Source organism: Monodelphis domestica, chromosome 1 (assembly GCF_027887165.1).
Source record: "Monodelphis domestica isolate mMonDom1 chromosome 1, mMonDom1.pri, whole genome shotgun sequence".
Classification (NCBI taxonomy): Eukaryota; Metazoa; Chordata; class Mammalia; order Didelphimorphia; family Didelphidae; genus Monodelphis; species Monodelphis domestica.
In genome coordinates, this window is record NC_077227.1 from 42,191,439 (window position 1) to 42,209,738 (window position 18,300).

An 18,300-nucleotide genomic window follows, 5' to 3' on the forward strand; every position below is an offset into this window, starting at 1 on the left:
CCTATACTTTCTGGTGTTTTCAATAGTAATGGGTGTTGTATTTTATTAAAGGCTTTTTCTGCATCTATTGAGATAATCATGTGATTTTTGTCAGTTTGCTTGTTAATATGGTCAATTATGTGGATAGTTTTCCTAATGCTGAACCATCCTTGCATTCCTGCTATGAATCCTACCTGGTCATAGTGAATAACCCTTGTGATGACTTGCTGGAGTCTTTTTGCTAGTATCCTATTTAAGATTTTTGCATCTATTTTCATTAGGGAGATTGGTCTATAGTTTTCTTTCTCTGTTTTTGACCTGCCTGGCTTTGGGATCAGTACCATGTTTGTGTCGTAAAATGAATTTGGTAGAACTCCTTCTTGGCTTATTCTGTCAAATAGTTTGTATAGTATTGGGATTAATTGTTTTTTGAATGTTTGATAGAATTCATTTGTGAATCCACCTGGACCTGGGGTTTTTTCTTAGGGAGTTCTTTGATGGCTTGTTCAATTTCTTTTTCTGATATGGGGTTGCTTAGGTAATTTATTTCTTCCTCTCTTAGTCTAGGCCATTTATATTTTTTTGTAAATATTCATCCATTTCACCTAGATTGCCATATTTGTTGCCATATAATTGGGCATAGTAGTTTTTAATGATTGCTTTAATTTCCTCTTCATTAGAGGTGAGGTCTCCCTTTTCATCTTGGATACTGTCAAGTTGGTTTTTTTCTTTCCTTGTTTTAATTAGACTGACTAGTACTTTGTCTATTTTATTTGTTTTTTCAAAGTACCAGCTTCTAGTCTTATTTATTAGATCAATAGTTCTTTGAGGTCTTATAATTTTAAAAGGACTTTTAGGGGGCAGCTGGGTGACTTAGTGGACTGAGAGACAGGCTTAGAGATGGGAGGTCCTGGGTTCAAATATGACCTCAGACATTTCCTAGCTGTGTGACCCTGTACAAGTCACTTAACCCTCGTTGCCTAGCCCTTGCTGCTCTTCTGCCTTGGAACCAATACATAGTATTGATTCTAAGGTAGAAGGTAAGGGTTTAAAAAAAATAAAGTAAAAAGGACTTTTACATCCATGATCTTAGTAGGTCCTTAGCTGTTTCTATGTATCCCACTGCCAATTCCTGGAAAAATTTTTTTCTCCTTCTCCCCCAGAATTTACAATTGAAATAGTGCAATATTTGTTCATGTAGGACCAAATGCATAACTATTGAGCTATAATTGTGTTAATATAGATGTCTAGCCCTTATGACATTTTTTTCTTTTGCATTCTGAAATCCTAAACAAAAGGTTTGGAGAAGAAGGGGTGGATAATAAAGCTGCTTCTTCCCTGAGAACTTTAAAAACAATTCTTTTTCCCATAAACATGTAGTCTGGGTGTTGCTTCTGATAAGTTTTAGGAGAGCCGAAGATGTAGTAATAAAAACAGGTCCATGTGGGACACCCCACTGGATACATTCAAATCTATTTTCCACCTTACAAGGCCAGCAAGAATCTCAGCCTCCTAATGAAAAGGCATTTATAAATTATATTTCCAGGGGAACTAACTCCCCCCTAGGCTCTTTCCCCAGGCACATGGATTCATAGAATACTTTCCTAGGCACATCCTGTCCTCTGCTGTGTGATAAACTAGGGAAAGAATTACCTAAATGTTTTCTCCAGAACTACAAGGCTTTTAATCTTTTATTTAAAAATGAAAATCTTTTTTAAAGAAATACTCAGGGACCCAGATACTGGAGCTATGTGTTTTATGTCTACACACATTTAGAGGTTTTTCTCATATAACATATCCAAGGTGTCCCCAAAGTTTTAGTGAAGGTTCTAAACTATTAAACTTATGTATAAAAAAGGAGGATGAGAACAACTGTCCACAAGGTCAGTAGTCTACAAGATATTTTCCCATAAAAGCTATGCATTCCTTTCAATTTCATCATTGATGGTTTTTGTTTATAAAGCAGAGATTTATTTCTTCTTATCTTGCCAGTGCCACAGAAGAAAGCTTGCAAACATTCAAGTAAAAGGATTTCTGATGAATATTTAAGTTCTCTAAAAATTCCCATTTGCAGATGATAACAAACCGATTGTGTCAAACCCAGGGAACTCTAAAATGCCTTGTTAATATACAATAAAAGGGGGTAGTTAGGTGGTTCAGTGGATTGAGAGCCTTGAGTTCTATCCCTGGAATAGAAGTTGGATCTTGCAGGGACTTCATGTTTCTAGTACTAGGAAACCCTTTCTCTAATGAGATCAAAGTACCCTTTGCAGATATCTGGTGATTTCAATGCAATCTGGGGCTGGGTACCAAAGCTGAGATGCCAGAGTATCCAGGTGGCCTGCCATAAAGCCATCATTGCATTGAGTTCAACATTTTTTAGTCTGATCACATTTTTCCTCTGGAACTCTGGAATTACCCTTCATGAACTCTGCTGGAGTCTCAGCTCCCGGGACTGGCTTTTCTTCTTTCCATTTGCTTCATTTTCCTTTGTGGAATTTTGTCCTTCAGGACCAGCTCAGATCTCATGTTTTCCAACTCTTCTAACCCACATACATCCTCTTCTTTTCCTGAATTCTTTTCATTACACGTTTTTAGCTCTTACATGGAATTAGAATTTTTCTAGGCTTGCTTGGTCTTCTGGGCTACGTTATCAGGCTTTTACTTCTGGACAGATTTAAATCTTTTGCATCTCTGTGTCTAGGGCACATTAAAAAAAGGGAATCAGTATGGTATAGTAAAGGGCAGCTAGGTAGTGCAGTGAATAGAACACCTGGCCTGAAATTAGGAGGACTTGAGTTCAAATCCAACTCCAGACATTTACTAGCTTGGTGACCCTGGGCAAGTCACTTAACCCTATTTGCTTCAGTTTCCTCATCCGTAAAATGAGCTGGAGAAGGAAATGGTAAATCATTCCAGTATCTCTGCCAAGAAAACCCCAAAGGGGATCACCAAAAGTTGGACATGAGTGAACAACAATGGTGTAGTAAACACAACTTTTTCTAGAATTTAGGAGTCTTAATCATATTCTTGTTGTGGGAACTTGGGTAAGTTATTGATCTTCTTTTTCTTCTTTGTTACAATGAGTTTATTTCTGTTTATATTATTGTAGCGATTGTGTGTATTTTCCTCTTGGGTCTCTTCTCTTCCCTCAGCACTGGCTCATACACATCTTCCCATGCTCCTCCAGAATCTTCCTGTTCATTGTTTCTTAGGGTACATCAATACTCCATTACATTCATATATTTAAATTTATTCAGTTATTGTCCCCCAAATGGGTAGACATCTTGTTTTCAGCTTTTGGCTGCCACATAGAGGTGGTAGTATGAACGTTGTGGTACATATGAGACCTTTGTTTTTTGTCCCAGAGCTCTCTGGAGTATGTGCTTGGGAATAGGTGTGTGGAATGTCAATGAGTCAAGCCAGCAGATGCATCGTGAGTGTCTATGATGTTTAAGGCTCTGGGGCATGTGCTGATGGATACCGAATGATGGATCTACTTTCAGAGGTAGTCATTTTATTCAATTTACAAATTGCATTATTATAAGGGAGGATTTGGGGGAGGTAGATTGGGGATCTATTTCAATATATAAAAAGTTTTAAATAAAATATTAATTAGGAAAACTTGAAAGGAAATGGGGGAACTGTAAAGAATGCTGCTCTGGAAATAGAGGGCTTGGGTTCAAATCCTACCTCTGATATTTGATGATTTGGGAGATTGGATATTGACCAATGCCTGATGGACTTCTGATTCTTCGTTTGTGAAATGAGAGATTTTAATGAGATGGCCTTGGGGACCTTTTGAGCACTAGATCTATGATTCTTTATTGAAATGATTTGAGGCCCCCTCCAGATTAAATACTTAGCTACTCAATAAGTATTTGATTGATAGAAGAATTCAGAACAGTTTTTTTGACAAAGCTGTCCAAAGATGTGCTGGTTTGAATTTTTTGAAAAAGATCCATTAGTACCATCACTCTGTGAATTATCCATTAAAAGGAAGATCCAAAAAGTTCTCACATAAGCCCCAAAGTCAAGAGAAAGCATTTGAAATATTAATTCTCAATCCTGACAACTTTGGTTCAGTGTGGATCATTAATAAGGGCAACTCAGCTGACTTGATGAAAATAAATAGGCACCAGGGGCCAAATTTTTCCATCCTCCTCTTTCCTTCAACAAAAGCTTCTCTGCCCCTATGAAGCCTATCTGAGTGCCAAGTTTCATTAAACAAATGGAGGGGCCTTTGTGTTGTGCAGTGCAAGAGGGGGAGGGAATAAATATTTTCTACCACAGGTAACCTTGGACCTCAACTCCCAATTCTGAAAAATAAAGGAACAAATATTTATTTGTACTTGTTTGATACAATGGACTACAGAGAGGGTCCCAGTGTCCAGTTGGGAGTTAAACAAGCATTACAAACATTAAATAGTTGGGGGGGGGCAGCAGCTAGGTGGCTTAATGGAGAGAGAGCCAGGCCTAGAGATGGGAGGTCCTGGGTTCAAATCTTCCCTGAGATACTTCCTAGCTATGTGACTCCCATTGCCTGCCCCTTGCTGCTCTCCTGCCTTGGAAACAGTATTTAGTGATGATTCTAAGACTAAGGGTTTAAAAAATAGCAGGAAACAACAAAGAAGAGGGGGGAAAGTTCAAGCGTGAGTGTTGAACACAGAGATGCCACGTTGATTGTAGGCAGATATTGGTTGAGCCTGATAAAATTTAAATGCAAAGTTCATAATGCATTGTAGGTATCTGCACATCTGTTGTCCACGGAGCAATACCAGAGGCATATTGCTACAAGAATTATGACAACACCCCATCATAGGCAAATGAATGCTGTGATATTATTAGTTTTAAATGGGGAAACTGGGCAAGCCTGTGCCACATTCTGGAGCCCATGGAACACAGGGATGTTGGATATGGGAAGGGAGGGTGCCCTGATTTCTGCCTGGCATACTCTCTCCCCAGCAATACTTAGCCTTGAAAAGCAACATAAATAAACGTGAGTACACATTACAGAACATCAGAATTCTTTTTCTGGATCTTTCAACCAAATAGCCCAGATGTTGAGAAAGGATATTAATTATTCCAAAATTCTATGTCCACGGACATGAACTGTGGAAGTAATCTGTGTATGTCCTTTCTCTTGGCAGGAGAAAAACTGCTTGAGATAAGGGACAGCTTCTCTCTTTCTCTCTCCTTCCTCTCTTCCTCATTCCATTTCTCTGTGTTTCTCTGGGTCTCTCTCTTTCTGTCTCTCTGTCTTTGTCGCTCTCTTACTCCAACGGTCTCTCCTCTCTCTTTCTCTCTTCATTTCTGTATTCCTATAGCCTGGCTCACACAATGCCTAGCATACAGAAGGCCATTCACAAATATCTTGAAGCCGAATCTTATGTAGTTATAGCAACCAAGTTTGGCTGTGGAAAAGATGAGAAAATGATCTAAACTCTAACCTGCTTTGCAAAGGTCCTTGGGGACTCTAGGTGTGGCGCATGGATCTATACTGTTAGACTTGGTTGATATTTCAGCTATTTTGCTGAATTGCTTTCTTTTTAAAAATTCTTTGTCACAGGAGAAGAGATTATTTGCTGAGAAAAGGGGAGGGATGGATTCAGAAAGGAAGGGGCAGAAGGAACAAAAATAAAAATAAACTATAAAATTTGAGGGTTAGTGACTTGAGAGGCAGCATCCAGGTCAGAAAGATCTGGCTTCAAATGCAGCCTCTGACACCTCCTGGCTATCCATGACAAGTCACAATCTCTCAGTGCCTCGGGACACTCTCAGAGACGATAAAGTTGCAGAAAACAGGTGCAGATATGTTCTAGTTTAAAGAATTTCTACACTGGAATTCCCATAATCAACAATGTCAAAATCCTAGTTAAGGAAAAAACTTTTAAAGAATGAATATATGTTAAACTGAACTAAATTAAAAGTAGATAAGTAAACTTTTAAATAAATATTTTCTGTATTTTTGTCTTGTGTAATTATACTCAGATATTAACATATATGGGTAGACTCCAGTTCTCTTTCAAATAAAAAATGGGGAATATACCATTGCCAGAATTGGTACTAAGACATAAGGTAAGGGTTAGAAAATATTTATGATTTAAAATTCAGAAAAGACATGAAAATCCTCTCTTCTATATCCCAAGTACCTTTCTTTTCAAGCATATATTCTCCTCCTCTTCTGAAATTAGAAGTTTTTGGCCAAGGCTGATTCTTCTTGTTCTGTTGAAAATCAGCATGGCGGTGACCGTGGTCTGTGAAAGGCTTTGTCAGCAGGGTACAAAATCTGACAGCTCCTACCCAATTGGGAAGAATTTAGGTTCAAGGGCTTGGCAGCCAGGTTCATATTTGGAGAAGTGAATAACCAGAAAGGTGGCCACTGGATGAATTATTATTATTATTATTATTAGTAGTAGTAGTACTGGTAGTAGTAGTTTTTCTCCCCAGGGCAAGTCATGAAGTCTGTTCCTTCGGGTGGAGAGGTCTCCTGCCCTGTCTCCAAAGACCCCTTAAAGATACAAATCATGGATTCTTAAAGTGTTGAAGCCAGGATGGAAAACAGGAAAAAATCATATTTTACATCAACTTAGTTTTAGCATTCATCATTGCTTTGAGATGCTTCATGAGAACTTTTAATCCAAGACTACCCTACTTTATTTGTGTGTCTCAATATGAGGATTTCTTTTGATTGTAGGTAGCATGCTTGCCATAAGAAGCAAAACTTGACTTAAAGTTAGGATTCTAAGCAAAGTGTTTCCTGCATTGTTTGTGTGTCCTGGGCGAGTCATTAAGTTCCCTTTTTTTATCTGGAAGAGGGAGATAATACTTGCCTAATACTACCTAATTCCTAAGATTTTTGGAAGAAGACTATATGCTTTATAACCCATAAACTACTCACTAAGTGGGAGTTATTGCTCTAGAAAACCACTGATATAGTCCTTTATGCTCTTCTTTTTCAGAACTGGCAGTACCTGTGGCGAACAGTATTAACTTCATTAGTTATGCTTGAGTTAATTCAATATGAAGAATTTAGAGAGGCATTGATTTATTTTCCAATTTAAGTAAGTGGATGGAGAAGAAAAGGTTGCAGAATCAGGAAAACAGAATTTTAAAAAGTTACATTAATATAAGTAGAAAGAACAAAAAACAACTGAAATTTAAGATGGTGATTACAAGGTCTAAACTTGGCTCCAGGAAAGAGTTGAGAAAATATATCCCCCTTCCTTTTTTACACAGATGTGGATAGAGACAATGACCCTTCTCCATTCTCCACTGTGCTAATTTAACTTACCATATCTAGGGTCAAAAGAAGTCCAAAGTATGCACTTAAGTTAATTAATTCAATAAGATAATAATGAAAGAATAAATTCTTTTTTTAACTCTTCCCTTTCATCTCAGAATCAATACTGTGTATTGGTTTCAAGGCAGAAACAGTAAGGGCTAGACAATGGGAGTTAAATGACTTGTCCAGGGTCACACAGCCAAGAAGTGTCTGAGGCCAGATATGAACCCAGGACCTCCCTACTCTAGGCCTGGCTCTCAACCCACTGTGCCACATAGCTGTCCCTGAGAAAATAAATCCTTGAACTGATTATTTTTAAAAAAAATTATGTTGATCACTTTTGTTTTCATATCATCTTTAGTGATTTATCCACAAAGAGTAATAGTCTTCAACAAAAATTACATGGTATCTGGGACTTCTTTTTGATCCTTTGAAGAGGACTCAAGGGATATCAGTTATGACTTTCTAGGGCTAACTATAGAAAACTTTCCTGAGCAGGTTATGCTGCCTCAAAATGAATTATAGGTAACTTGTGTTCCCTTTATTGAATATTGAATTCTATTCTATTTTCATTTATTAAGCACCAGGCACTGTCAGTCAATTAATAAGCATTTATTAAACACTTAATATGCTAGGCACTGTATTAAGCTCCTACTTAGTACATAAAGAAAGCAAAAACAAACTAAAACCAAGATAAAAAACAAAACAAAATAAAACTGAACCTCCAACCAAGCAAATTTCAATCCCTCCTCTCAAGGAGCTCATACTCAAATGAAAGAGGCAATATGCAAGTAACTATGTTCCTACAAAATATCTATCTATCTATCTATCTATCTATCTATCTATCTATCTATCTATCTGTCTGTCTGTCTGTCTATCTGTCTTTGTCTCTATATATAGGAACAGGGAGGAGAGGGATATATTTGGAAATGAAGATGATATAAAAACAAATGCTATCAATGCAATTAAAAAAGAATTAATTCAAGAATGCATATCTATATTTGTATTTATAGAAATATAATGGAATATAATTTGGGAGGAAGAATTTGAAAAAAATCTTCCTGAAGAAGGTAGATTTTGAATTAAGTGTTGAAAGAAGTCAAAGGAGGAAGGCGCAGAGCCAAGATGGTGGAGTACAGGTAGCCACCCAGGTGAATGCTCCCAATACTCCTCTCTAAACAATTTAAAAATAACCTCTGAAATCAAATTTTGGAGTGGCAGATCCAACAAAATGTCTGTGAGACATTTTTCTAACCTCAGACAATTAGGAGGTTGGCAGGGGAGGTCTATGACATCAGGATGGTGCAGTAGGAGCAGCCTCAGTGGGCCTTGGAAGTGCAATGACACTACCATCAGCAGCAGAAGCTTTGGGAGTTCTCAACCAAGAGAACTGGGTGCAGTTGGTGCTGAATGGCAATTCTGTTTCTCCCAAGCAATTCAAGGTTGCAGTTTGGGAGTGGCAAGGAACACTTCTGGTTGGTCACAAGGGATCTGGGGTGCTGAGTGTAGTTGCAAGTAAAGAAGAGCATTAGCTGCAGGGGAGCAGTGACCATACTTCTCCCTGAATCACACCACCTAGAAAGCACTAAAAACTTGCAGTCCCCCAGAGCTAGCTCTGAAAACAGTGGCATGACCAAGAAATACCACTTCTATGTCTATATTCCAAAGATAACAAAGAAAAAGGGAAAGGACCCACATGTAAAAAAATATTTATAGAAGCTCTTTTTGTGGGGGCAAAGAACTAGAAATTGAGGGGATGCCCACTGGTTGGGGAATGGCTGAGCAAGTTGTAATGTATTATTGTCAAGGAGTACTATTATGCTATAAGAAGTGATGGGTGGTTTAAAAAAATGATAAGACCTATGTGAACTGATGCAAAGTAAAATGAGAAGAGCTGGAAGATTCTTATACTGTGCAAAGTTACAGCAATGTTATAAAGATGATCAGCTGTGAAAGAATCCTATTCTGATCAGTACAATAATCCAAGACAATTCCAAATATAATTTCATGATGAAAAAATACTATCCACTTTAGAGAACTGATGAAGTTTGAGTACAAATTGAAGTATAATTCTCTCTTTTCTTTTTTTTTTTGTTATATGGCTAATATGGAAACAGGTTTTGCATGATTTCACATATATAATTAATTGATATCATTTTGCTTGCTTTCTTAGTAGATGGGAGAGAAGTAAAGGAAGGGAGAGAATTTGAAACTAAAAACTGAAAAAGAAGAGAATGTTAAGAAATAAATAAAATTTTTGTTTAAGAAAGAAAGAAAGAAAGAAAGAGGAAGCCAAAGAGTAGAAGTGTGAGAGATAATTCCAGCTTTGGGGGAAAGCCAGTGAAAATGCATGGAAGTCAATAGATTCTTGTTCAGAAAAGGAGGCAAGGATCTAGAGAGAAGAGAATGTGGAGTAAAATATAAAGACTGGAGAAGTGGGAGGGGGCCATGTTATGAAGGGCTTTAAATGCTAAACAGATGATTTTAGATGTAAACCTGGAAATAAAAGGAAGCCACTGAGGTCTCTTGAGTAGAGAGGGTTAATATATGTGTTATGGTCAGACCTGCACTTTAGGAAAATCACTTTGACAGTTGAGAAGATAAACTAAGGTGAGGCAGTGAGACCAACTAGCAGGCTAGTGCACTTATCAAGGTGTTGAGATGATGGGAGCCTGTAGAACATCCAGTTAAAGAGGTCCAAAAGGTTATGCAAAAGGAATTCAGGAGACAGACACTGTGTTTAGTATACTGGAGATGAAGAAGGAAGAGGTTCTTGTTTAATTCCCACCATTTTTTTGGGGACCATACTTGTGATTTCAGTGGAATAGGAAACTCCCTTTACCAATGCATATGGGCATTCGAACTGCAATTTGTAGTCTTAGCTTCTCAGGCCACTGAGAGATTAGACCACTTGCCCAGGGAGTGACAGAGGCGGAATCTGAACCCAGGTCTTACCGATTCTGAGCTCAGCTCTCTCTTGACTCCACTTCACTGCTTCCCAGGCATTTCGCAATTACTAATAAAAAACGACTCAGAATGAACTAATTAAGTGTTTCTCTCTAGTGACTGAAAAGAGAAAAACGAAACATCTATGTACCTCACCACCCCAGAGCCGATCCGCTCCTCTCCAGCGTTTTTTAGTTTCGCGTACGGAACTACAGACATTACCTGACGGTGCCAGGTGACGCTGGGAAACCTTAGCTGAAACATTCCTTCTCATGGCATCCATGAAGATCAAGGGATAAAAATTACTTCTTACTCCCCAGCGCTAGCCAAACGACATCGGGCCGGTAGGTGGCGTAGTTTGCTAAGAAAGGCGATAAGAAAGGCACGGAGACGCATCGCCAGGCAGCCTGTGTGGTTACCGTCGGTAGCCGGGGATCTCACCTGGGTGAGATGCTCAGCCCACAGCAAGTCCCTTCGAGGCAGTTCAGCCCTAGCCTTGCCCTCTGGGGAACAGCCCTTCGGCGTCCCGGCGGACAGGGGTCCTCAGGACCCTGATTTCCTCAGAGAGGGAACTGCAGCTGCGGGTACCGCCTCTGCAGCGCCAGGACGGCTCCGGGGCAACCGACATAGCACGGAAAAGAACTGGGGAGGGGGTGGGGGGAAGGACGGGGGCGGGTGGAAGCAGAGGTTCGGACAAAAGCGTCGGCCAGCTGAGCTCTGGCGCAGCTCTGTCTCCTTCCAACCCTCGAGTCAGGAGCCTCAGATAGTGCCTGCCTAGTGGCATCGAAATTCCACAGCTGAGCATCCCCAAATTCGACCGGATTCAACTCCGGAATAGGACCCAGAACTCAGCCGCAGGCCCATATTTTCTTTCTGGATGGGAGGCGTCTTGTCTGCCCAAAACCCTGCCGTTACATAGCGAATTTAATTTTTTGACGGAACCAGTGGAGGACAAGAGGGGCCAGAAGACGGGGTTGGGCTTGGAGACCCTCTGACTTGATCCTTTTTCAGAAACCTTGAAAATTAACACCAAGGAGTTAATACTCTCCATAACTCAGTGGGGGAGGGGGGGAGAGGATCCTTTACTATATAAGCCAAAAACAACCTTGCCTTTTAATCATTATTATAATTATTTGTTAGGAATTTGAGTATTTGTTCTGCTGCACAAATCCGTGGCAGAAGAAATTCTCTCTTTGAAACTCAGAGGGAAATTCTGTAGGAATGAGGCAGAAGCAAGTCAATGGATTAAATTTAGAATATTTTATTGACTGCTTTGTACAAAATAGGAAATTTTATTCCAGTCCATCAGAGGCCACTGTACAAAAACTATGTACATTGTCTTTCCGTAAACAGTTTCCTTAACTCTGATATGCACTTGATTTTTTAAAAATACATCTTTTAAATATCTGTGAGAGGTACTGCCAAGCAGATTTCTGACCTCAAATGCAACTCTTATTAGTCAAATAAAAAGGAAAATCAAAAGGCTTGATAGTAACAAAACCTGCTGCTCTGGATATGGCAGAGATTTGAATTTACAGTCCAGAGGCATCCTACTTCCACAAATTTACCTGGAAGAGCAAACCTGTGGTGACTTCCAGGCCTGCCTTCCTTTCCATTTATCAGGAAGAGGCCCATAACTACCTGATTTTGACTGTATTCACTCCACATTACTAACCAACTTTTATGTTGGTTCTGTTTTTAGATTGCTTCAGAGACTAGGGTAGGAAAAAAAAATACAAGAATCTCTCCATAAACTTCTTTTGAGTAAGTCCAGGGCAAGGCTTGTCTTCTGAGAACCTAGAACCTTGGATCTGGAGCTTTCTCCAACCCCCTTCCCCAATCTCTGGAGAGAATGCCACTTTTCCCAGATAGGACTCTATTCTGGAGACTGATAAACAGCTATGGTTTCAATCTCAAGAAATTTGTATACAGAACTTTTACCCACTACAGGGTTATTTCCCCCAGTCACAGAACAAGACACATTGCTTGGCCCACATCTCTAGCCCTTTTCCTGGGCATCCAGATCTCAGGTTTAGACCTAGGGTTTGTCTGAAGGACTCCAGGCTTGCTGAGTCTTTGGGATTATAGAAGCAGACCAAATGGTCCCTAGGACAGATAGTACATGCCATAGGTGACTGGGGTTGTAAAAAGCCCTGGCACTGGTTGCAGGGTGCCCCGTGGAAAGGTGCTTGAGGCCCCATATAGAGTAGGTGAACCTTGCAGGTGGGCCCCCAAAGGGAAGGGCAGAGCAAAAGAAGGCAAAAGGGGCTTGGCCGCTAGCTTCAGTTTCTCCAGCTCAGCTTCCTGAAGTCGCTTGGCTTTGGCCCTTCGATTCTGAAACCAAATCTTGACCTGCGTCTCCGTAAGGCTCAGTGAGCTGGAGAACTCTGCTCGCTCAGCAATGGACAGGTACTGTTTCTGGCGGAATTTCCGTTCTAAGGCCAGCAGTTGTGCTGTGGTAAAAGGCGTCCGAGGCTTTCGATTGTTCTTGTGTTTTCGGAGGGTGCACGGTGGGGGACTGGGGGGCCCTGTGGAAGAGAGACAAACACAAAGAAGCTACTTGGAGTCCAATGTCTCAGGCTTCAGGCCCTGCAGATTTTGGGTGACAATTTTGTCCTCGAGTTTCACTGTTATGACTCTGAATTTAGCTGTACCTGTCCATGGAAGAGAGAGTAGGAGTGTGACACAATTAGGAGAGGAAAAAAAGAGATGTAGGGGATAATCTAGCTTTAGAGGAAGAGTGAGGGAAGGAGGGAGAATGAGAGAGAGAGAGAGAGAGAGAGAGAGAGAGAGAGAGAGAGAGAGAGAGAGAGAGAGAGAGAGAGAGAATTGAAGTTCCTCTAAGTAAGTCCCTATCTCTGGAAAAGTGTCCTGGGTTATCAGGGAACATGTTTCTCCAAGATCTGAGTAAGGAATAAGTTCGTTCAATTTGTTATTCCTGCTCTGTAGACCCACAGTACTCCTAGCTCTTAAGGCAAAAAAACTACTGAGAAATTAGGATTCAGCACACCATCACACCCCACATCACACTCACACTCATCCCAACCCCCTTTGCAAATATCTCCAGATTCTTTACAGCAAATGCAAGATGGTGAGTGTAGGGAGCAGCTTCTGGAAAATCAGAACATTCACATCAAACAGGTATCAATTTAGGAGCTGCTGTTTACAGATAATGGGGGGTGGGGGGAATTCAGGACTGGATTCTTGGCTTCTAGTTCCTAAAGGTGGAGCCCATACTGATAACATGGTAGATGATATAGTTCTAAGTATCACTCCAAGCCCTACTCCTTTTGAGGGAGTTATTTTTCTTCGAAAAGGTTGTTATTTAGGAGCACTATTTAGAAAAAAAGTTTCAACAGAAAGGGCTTCCTACTTCCAGCTTGATTCTTTTGCCCAATTTAAAGGCTAAGGATTCTTCGGCAGGAAAATTACTCTGCACAGTCAAACCTCAGCTCTTCCTCTAGCGTTCCCCCCTCCTCAAAATGAATGGATGTTGGTGAATTAGCCTTTTTTCTTAGGAAATCATTTGGGGAAGGCCAGTGGTGGGAGAGCCCCTTCTGTGGTGGGACTCACAGAATGGCAGAACTGGAAGAACGCTTAGGTATCATCTAGCTCAACCTTTTCTTGTTACAAAAGAGGAATTTGAGGTCCAGAAGGGGAAGCGGCAAGAACCGAGGTCCCCTGACTCCCAGGTCCCAGATGGGTCACCCAGGATGTGTATGTAAGACACGAACTACGGGCTACTTGGCCTTCCCACCTGCCCTCCTTGGAGCTAGGGCCGGCCTAGGAGACGCAGGGGATTAAGGTAGTTGCTCGGAACCGAGGGGAGCGTAGCCTGTCTACCCCACCGCCCGTCTGCTCTGCAGGCCCGGAGCGAGATTGGGAAGGGAAGCGGAGCCCCAGAGGCTGAATCCTAGATCGGAACATCGCAGCGGACTTACTAGGAGGAGAAGAGTAGGTGGCCGAGGGGAACCAGGCGCCGGGCTCCGCGTCCCCCCGGGGGCTCTCCCCAGCAGCTGCGGCCGCCTCCACACGGGGCTCCGCAGCAGCCCCAGCTGCCGCCGCCTCCTGTCCTGCGTCGGGCGCGTAGCGGCCGCCCCGGGGCTGGCCCGGGCTTTGGCCATGGCTGTGGCTGTGGCTGTGGCCGTGGCCCGGGCCCGCGCGCGCCTCGGGGGCCCTAGCCACCCGGGAAGGTCTGCGCTCCAGCACCAGCAGCGATTCCACGCTGAAGGGGAGCGGGCCGGGCCCTGGACGCTGCTCAGCAGCCCGCGGGGACGACGAGAGCGACAGAGAGGGCTCGGCTCCCGGGCCAGCTTCCTCGGTCCCGGGGCCGTTGCTTCGGCTGCTTTCGGCCGCCGGGCCAGGTCCCCTCTGGCCTCCAGGATTCATGGTCAGGGACGAGGGGGCCATACACCCCGCAGCCAGGGCCGGGGCCCGGGGAGGGGGCGCTACCTCAGCCCTCGCGCATGGGGCTCCTGTCACGCTCCAGGATCCAGCGGGCTCACGGGGGGAGGGGTGGGTCCGGGACGGGGGCGGGGGCAGGGGGGGAGGGGAGAGGGGGAGGGGAGAGATGGACTCTCTGCAGCGGGCTCTCGGGGCTCCGGCGGCTGCGGGCGGCCCCCCGCCCTCGAGCCTCTTATAAAAAGGCGGCGTGAGCCCTTTCATGCCGCCGCCCTCCAATCGGGGCCCCCCCAGCAGCCGGTGACGCGAGGGACCCGACAGCTATTGGCTGTGGCCGCCGCCCCTGGGCTGGAAGAGTTTCGGGCAGGGTGGAAATGGACAGTAGGGAGGGGGCGGGGGTCTGGGTGGGGGCCTGGGATCCTTCGGGGAACGCGGAGCGGCCCAGCAAAGTCAGCGCAATTAACTAGTAGGGCCTCCGTCGCCGCCACCGCCGATGCTTCCCGGGTCCTGGGACCCTTATTAAAACCATACGGGGGAGGGGCGGACTTTGGGCTGGGGGGCTGGGGTCCCTGCACTCTCGAATATTTAGCCGACAGTATTCAAACAAATTAGCGGCCTTTTCGCCTTTGATCTTCCCCAGCTCTCACTTTTGTTTCTCCCAATAGGACCCAAGAAGGCCAAGGGACAACTTGGTTTGAGGCTCAGCAGCCCTGGCTGCGGAGGGAACCCGAGTTTCGGCCCCCACTGGCTGCTCCCGGGACTTTTACTTAATTTTAATTCATTACGAACCATCGCGCATCTTAAGGCTGAGGGCGATTTTTCGTCTTCGGGGTTTTTTTTTTCCTTGAACCTTTGCCGCGCCTCGAAGTCTCCTATTTTCCTTATCAAAAGTAATTGCTAATTTATTACCACGGGCCCCAGCCTCTCCGCTGCGGAGCTCGTCTCGGTCCTTTCAGGTTGCTGCGGCCCCAATTGAAAAGCACCAGGCAATCCTTCACCATAAGTCAAAGCATTTAATAAGGCAGACAAGTTATGTTTTGGAAGGCGCCAGCCTCGGCAGGATCAAAAAGGAAGCTACCTCGGGGAGAATAGGCAACAGTTAACTCTGCTTAATTGTCTCCCCAAAGTTTAATGTCTAGTGCAAACTGAAAGGAGTACGATTCTCACAGCCTGCTTTCTTTTATTGGTACTTAACTATGTACATGCCGGAATCTTTGAAAGCAGTTGCTTGGCACTGCTGAGATCAGGGAAGCATTCGCCAAGGGACAGCATTAAATCGACCTCACCGAAGGCTTTGGGATGCAAGAATTCTTCTCCTTCTCCGTCCTTTTCCTGTAATGCAAATTCCTCCCCTCCCTCAAATCTTTTTTATTTTTTAACTATTACTTTCTCCGATTGAATTTTATTTTCAACTTTTCTCTTGAGCCTTCCTTTTCTGAAGCCTTCTCCTTCGCAGTCTCCCTCTCCCTCTTTCTGACACCAGTTCTCTTCTCCTTTTAAAACGATCCCTACGGTTTGTGGTTCTATGCTTTCAAAATGTGTCTTCCCAGTGGTCCCAGTTAAAAAGCCCTGGCATTAAACTTGGACACCGGCTTGGACAAGCACCAGGCTTCCCCTTCCTCCGTTTCTGCTTTTTTATTTTTTTAAACAGGTTGACTTTGCTCTAAGGAAAATAAATGTTGGGCATTTGACTCAGTGTCACTTCATCCAGCACATGACTTTCAATAACCAGCCCGAGGATGATGGGGATGGATGGACAAGTCTCGATTACGGAATAAAGTAATGAGACATTCCCTCAAAGCCACAAGTGAAATTCAGTCATCCCTTATGATGGCTGGGCAGAGCCCCAGGGCGCCTAAAAAGGCAAATCCCTCCAGGTTCTGAGTTCTAAAGAGCCTAGAATTAGTTTCAGCTTTGTGGGGAGCTGCCTAACTAACCCAGATCCTCTTTAGGGCGCTGGGAGAAATCGCCATCTCCTCTCAAGGGATTGCCATAAACTTCAGAGTCCTTAGCTGGGGACATTTAAGGGCCATCGCTCCCAAAGGTTCAGTTGTTTTTGGACTGGTCTGAGTTCGGGACCTCGTCTTCTGTATTTGCAAGGACTGTCGGAAAATCCAGGGAAGCCATAAAAATATCTGTATGCTTGTCTGTTTGATCCCCTCCCAGGCCCATCTTTGCGGATGTCGCCGGCTTTCTGGCCAGAGGGGTCCCAGAGCAGCTCTAGATCAGGAGCTTAGTAGGCCAGAACGGGGCCTATTTCAGCCGAATCCTGGGCAGAAGGTTCACTAGATCCGACGGCTCCCCAGCCTTATCCCGTGCTTGCAACTCTGTCCCCTGTTTTCAGGGAACTCTCCTTCGTTCTTTCCACAAGGAAATCTCCAGAACCACCAGCAAACTAAGAGTCGGCTCAGGCACTCTTCACAAAGTCTAACTTTAAAAGCTGAGCTGGAAATCAGTTGTCCTAACGGCGAGTGGTAGAAACAGACGCTGTACGGAAAAACTGCGGACAGATGTGGCCCTACCTAAGGCCATCAGGCTTCACTTTCCCTCAGTTCTGAATGTCTATTTGACAGCCCCAGTAATCTCTCCTCCAGATGTTTCAGCTCCTCTTAAAAAGGATGACAAATTCTCCTTCCCCCGATTCCAACAGAATAAAAATCATACAGGATGATCTCATTTTATTTCCCATTTATTAGTAATCATTAAATTAGTCTGACATTCTGAAATAGCCTCCCACCTCCACAGATCTTTCCCTCCAACCCCATTAAAAACAAGCATATAAGTAAGAAGGAAATTTCCACGTTAGAGTAAATGCTGAAACACCTACGGACTCCGGATAGTTAGGGTAAGAGGAGTCATCGGTGTCATCGGGGAGCTCCTAAACAAACCCACTTCAGGTTATGTTGAGATGCACACCCCCACAGAGGTATAAGTATATACCTGGATCCTTGGGGCTGGATTCGGCTCCCAAGCTTCACTCAAGTGGAAGCCTCGGGGCTTGAGCAACAAATGGGGCCAGGAGGGTTAGGGAACCTCCATCCGGGTCTTTGAGTCTTGAGAAGGTCGTTCGGAAAGACAAAAATCTGTTTACAAAAGGGGGAAGGGAAGCTCTGGACCACCTTTTGATATTAAAAAAAGAATCTGGCCGAAGTTTTAAGAGCTGGGCAAGAGAGCGGAGAGGAGAGGCAGGGAGAAGATTATAGAAAGCCCTCCTCTCTGCTGCTCCCGCGCCCAGCGCTCTTTTCCTCACAACCAAACGATTCCAGTTGATTTTGCTAATAAAAGTAAGGTAATTCTATGAATAACGGTTTTATTTATTTTTGTTAATATTCCCGAACTTAGAAACAATGGTCAAAATATATGTATAGGTACATTTTAATTTTTGGACTGAAATAAGTGGTCTTAATGCAATCCAGATCTCGGGTGCCGTTTGACTGCCCCGACTAGACCAAGGAAATTCAATTAAAATATATTTTTTTTCTTGATGCAAATTTAGAAGCCTTGATGGAAAAATGTCCCCAGATCAGTCGCCTGGGCCCAGTTGCAATATCTAAAGGGCGCAGATTAGCCCTTTCTCCACTTTTAGACAGATTCCCTTTCTCTAATGTAATAAAGCTGTTCTGAGTCGATTGATGATAATTGGGTCGTTCAGACGTTTCCTTTGAAGTGAAGGGATGCTGGGATCTCGT

The 18,300-nt window shown here is 43.3% G+C and overlaps 1 protein-coding gene across 1 annotated transcript; it reads right to left on the reverse strand.

Annotated features, from left to right (window-relative positions):
• Positions 1–11,455: 11,455 nt before the first annotated feature.
• LOC100027987 (homeobox protein MSH-C-like) lies at positions 11,456–14,890 on the reverse strand. Its single transcript, XM_016428400.2, has 2 exons — positions 14,152–14,890; positions 11,456–12,738 (listed from the first exon to the last, which is right to left on the reverse strand). Exons 1-2 carry the CDS (start codon positions 14,873–14,875, stop codon positions 12,317–12,319), a joined length of 1,146 nt encoding a protein of 381 aa, XP_016283886.2. The 5' UTR covers positions 14,876–14,890; the 3' UTR covers positions 11,456–12,316.
• Between the last annotated feature and the right edge of the window lie 3,410 nt (positions 14,891–18,300).

Bases quoted from the DNA above. Each gene is read 5' to 3' on its own strand.
- LOC100027987 (XM_016428400.2), bottom strand. From the start codon at position 14,875: ATGAAAGGGCTCACGCCGCCTTTTTATAAGAGGCTCGAGGGCGGGGGG. The intron at 12,739-14,151 runs GTAAGTCCGCTG...TCTCTTCCACAG, and splicing joins CACCTACTCTTCTCCTCCTA to GGCCCCCCAGTCCCCCACCG.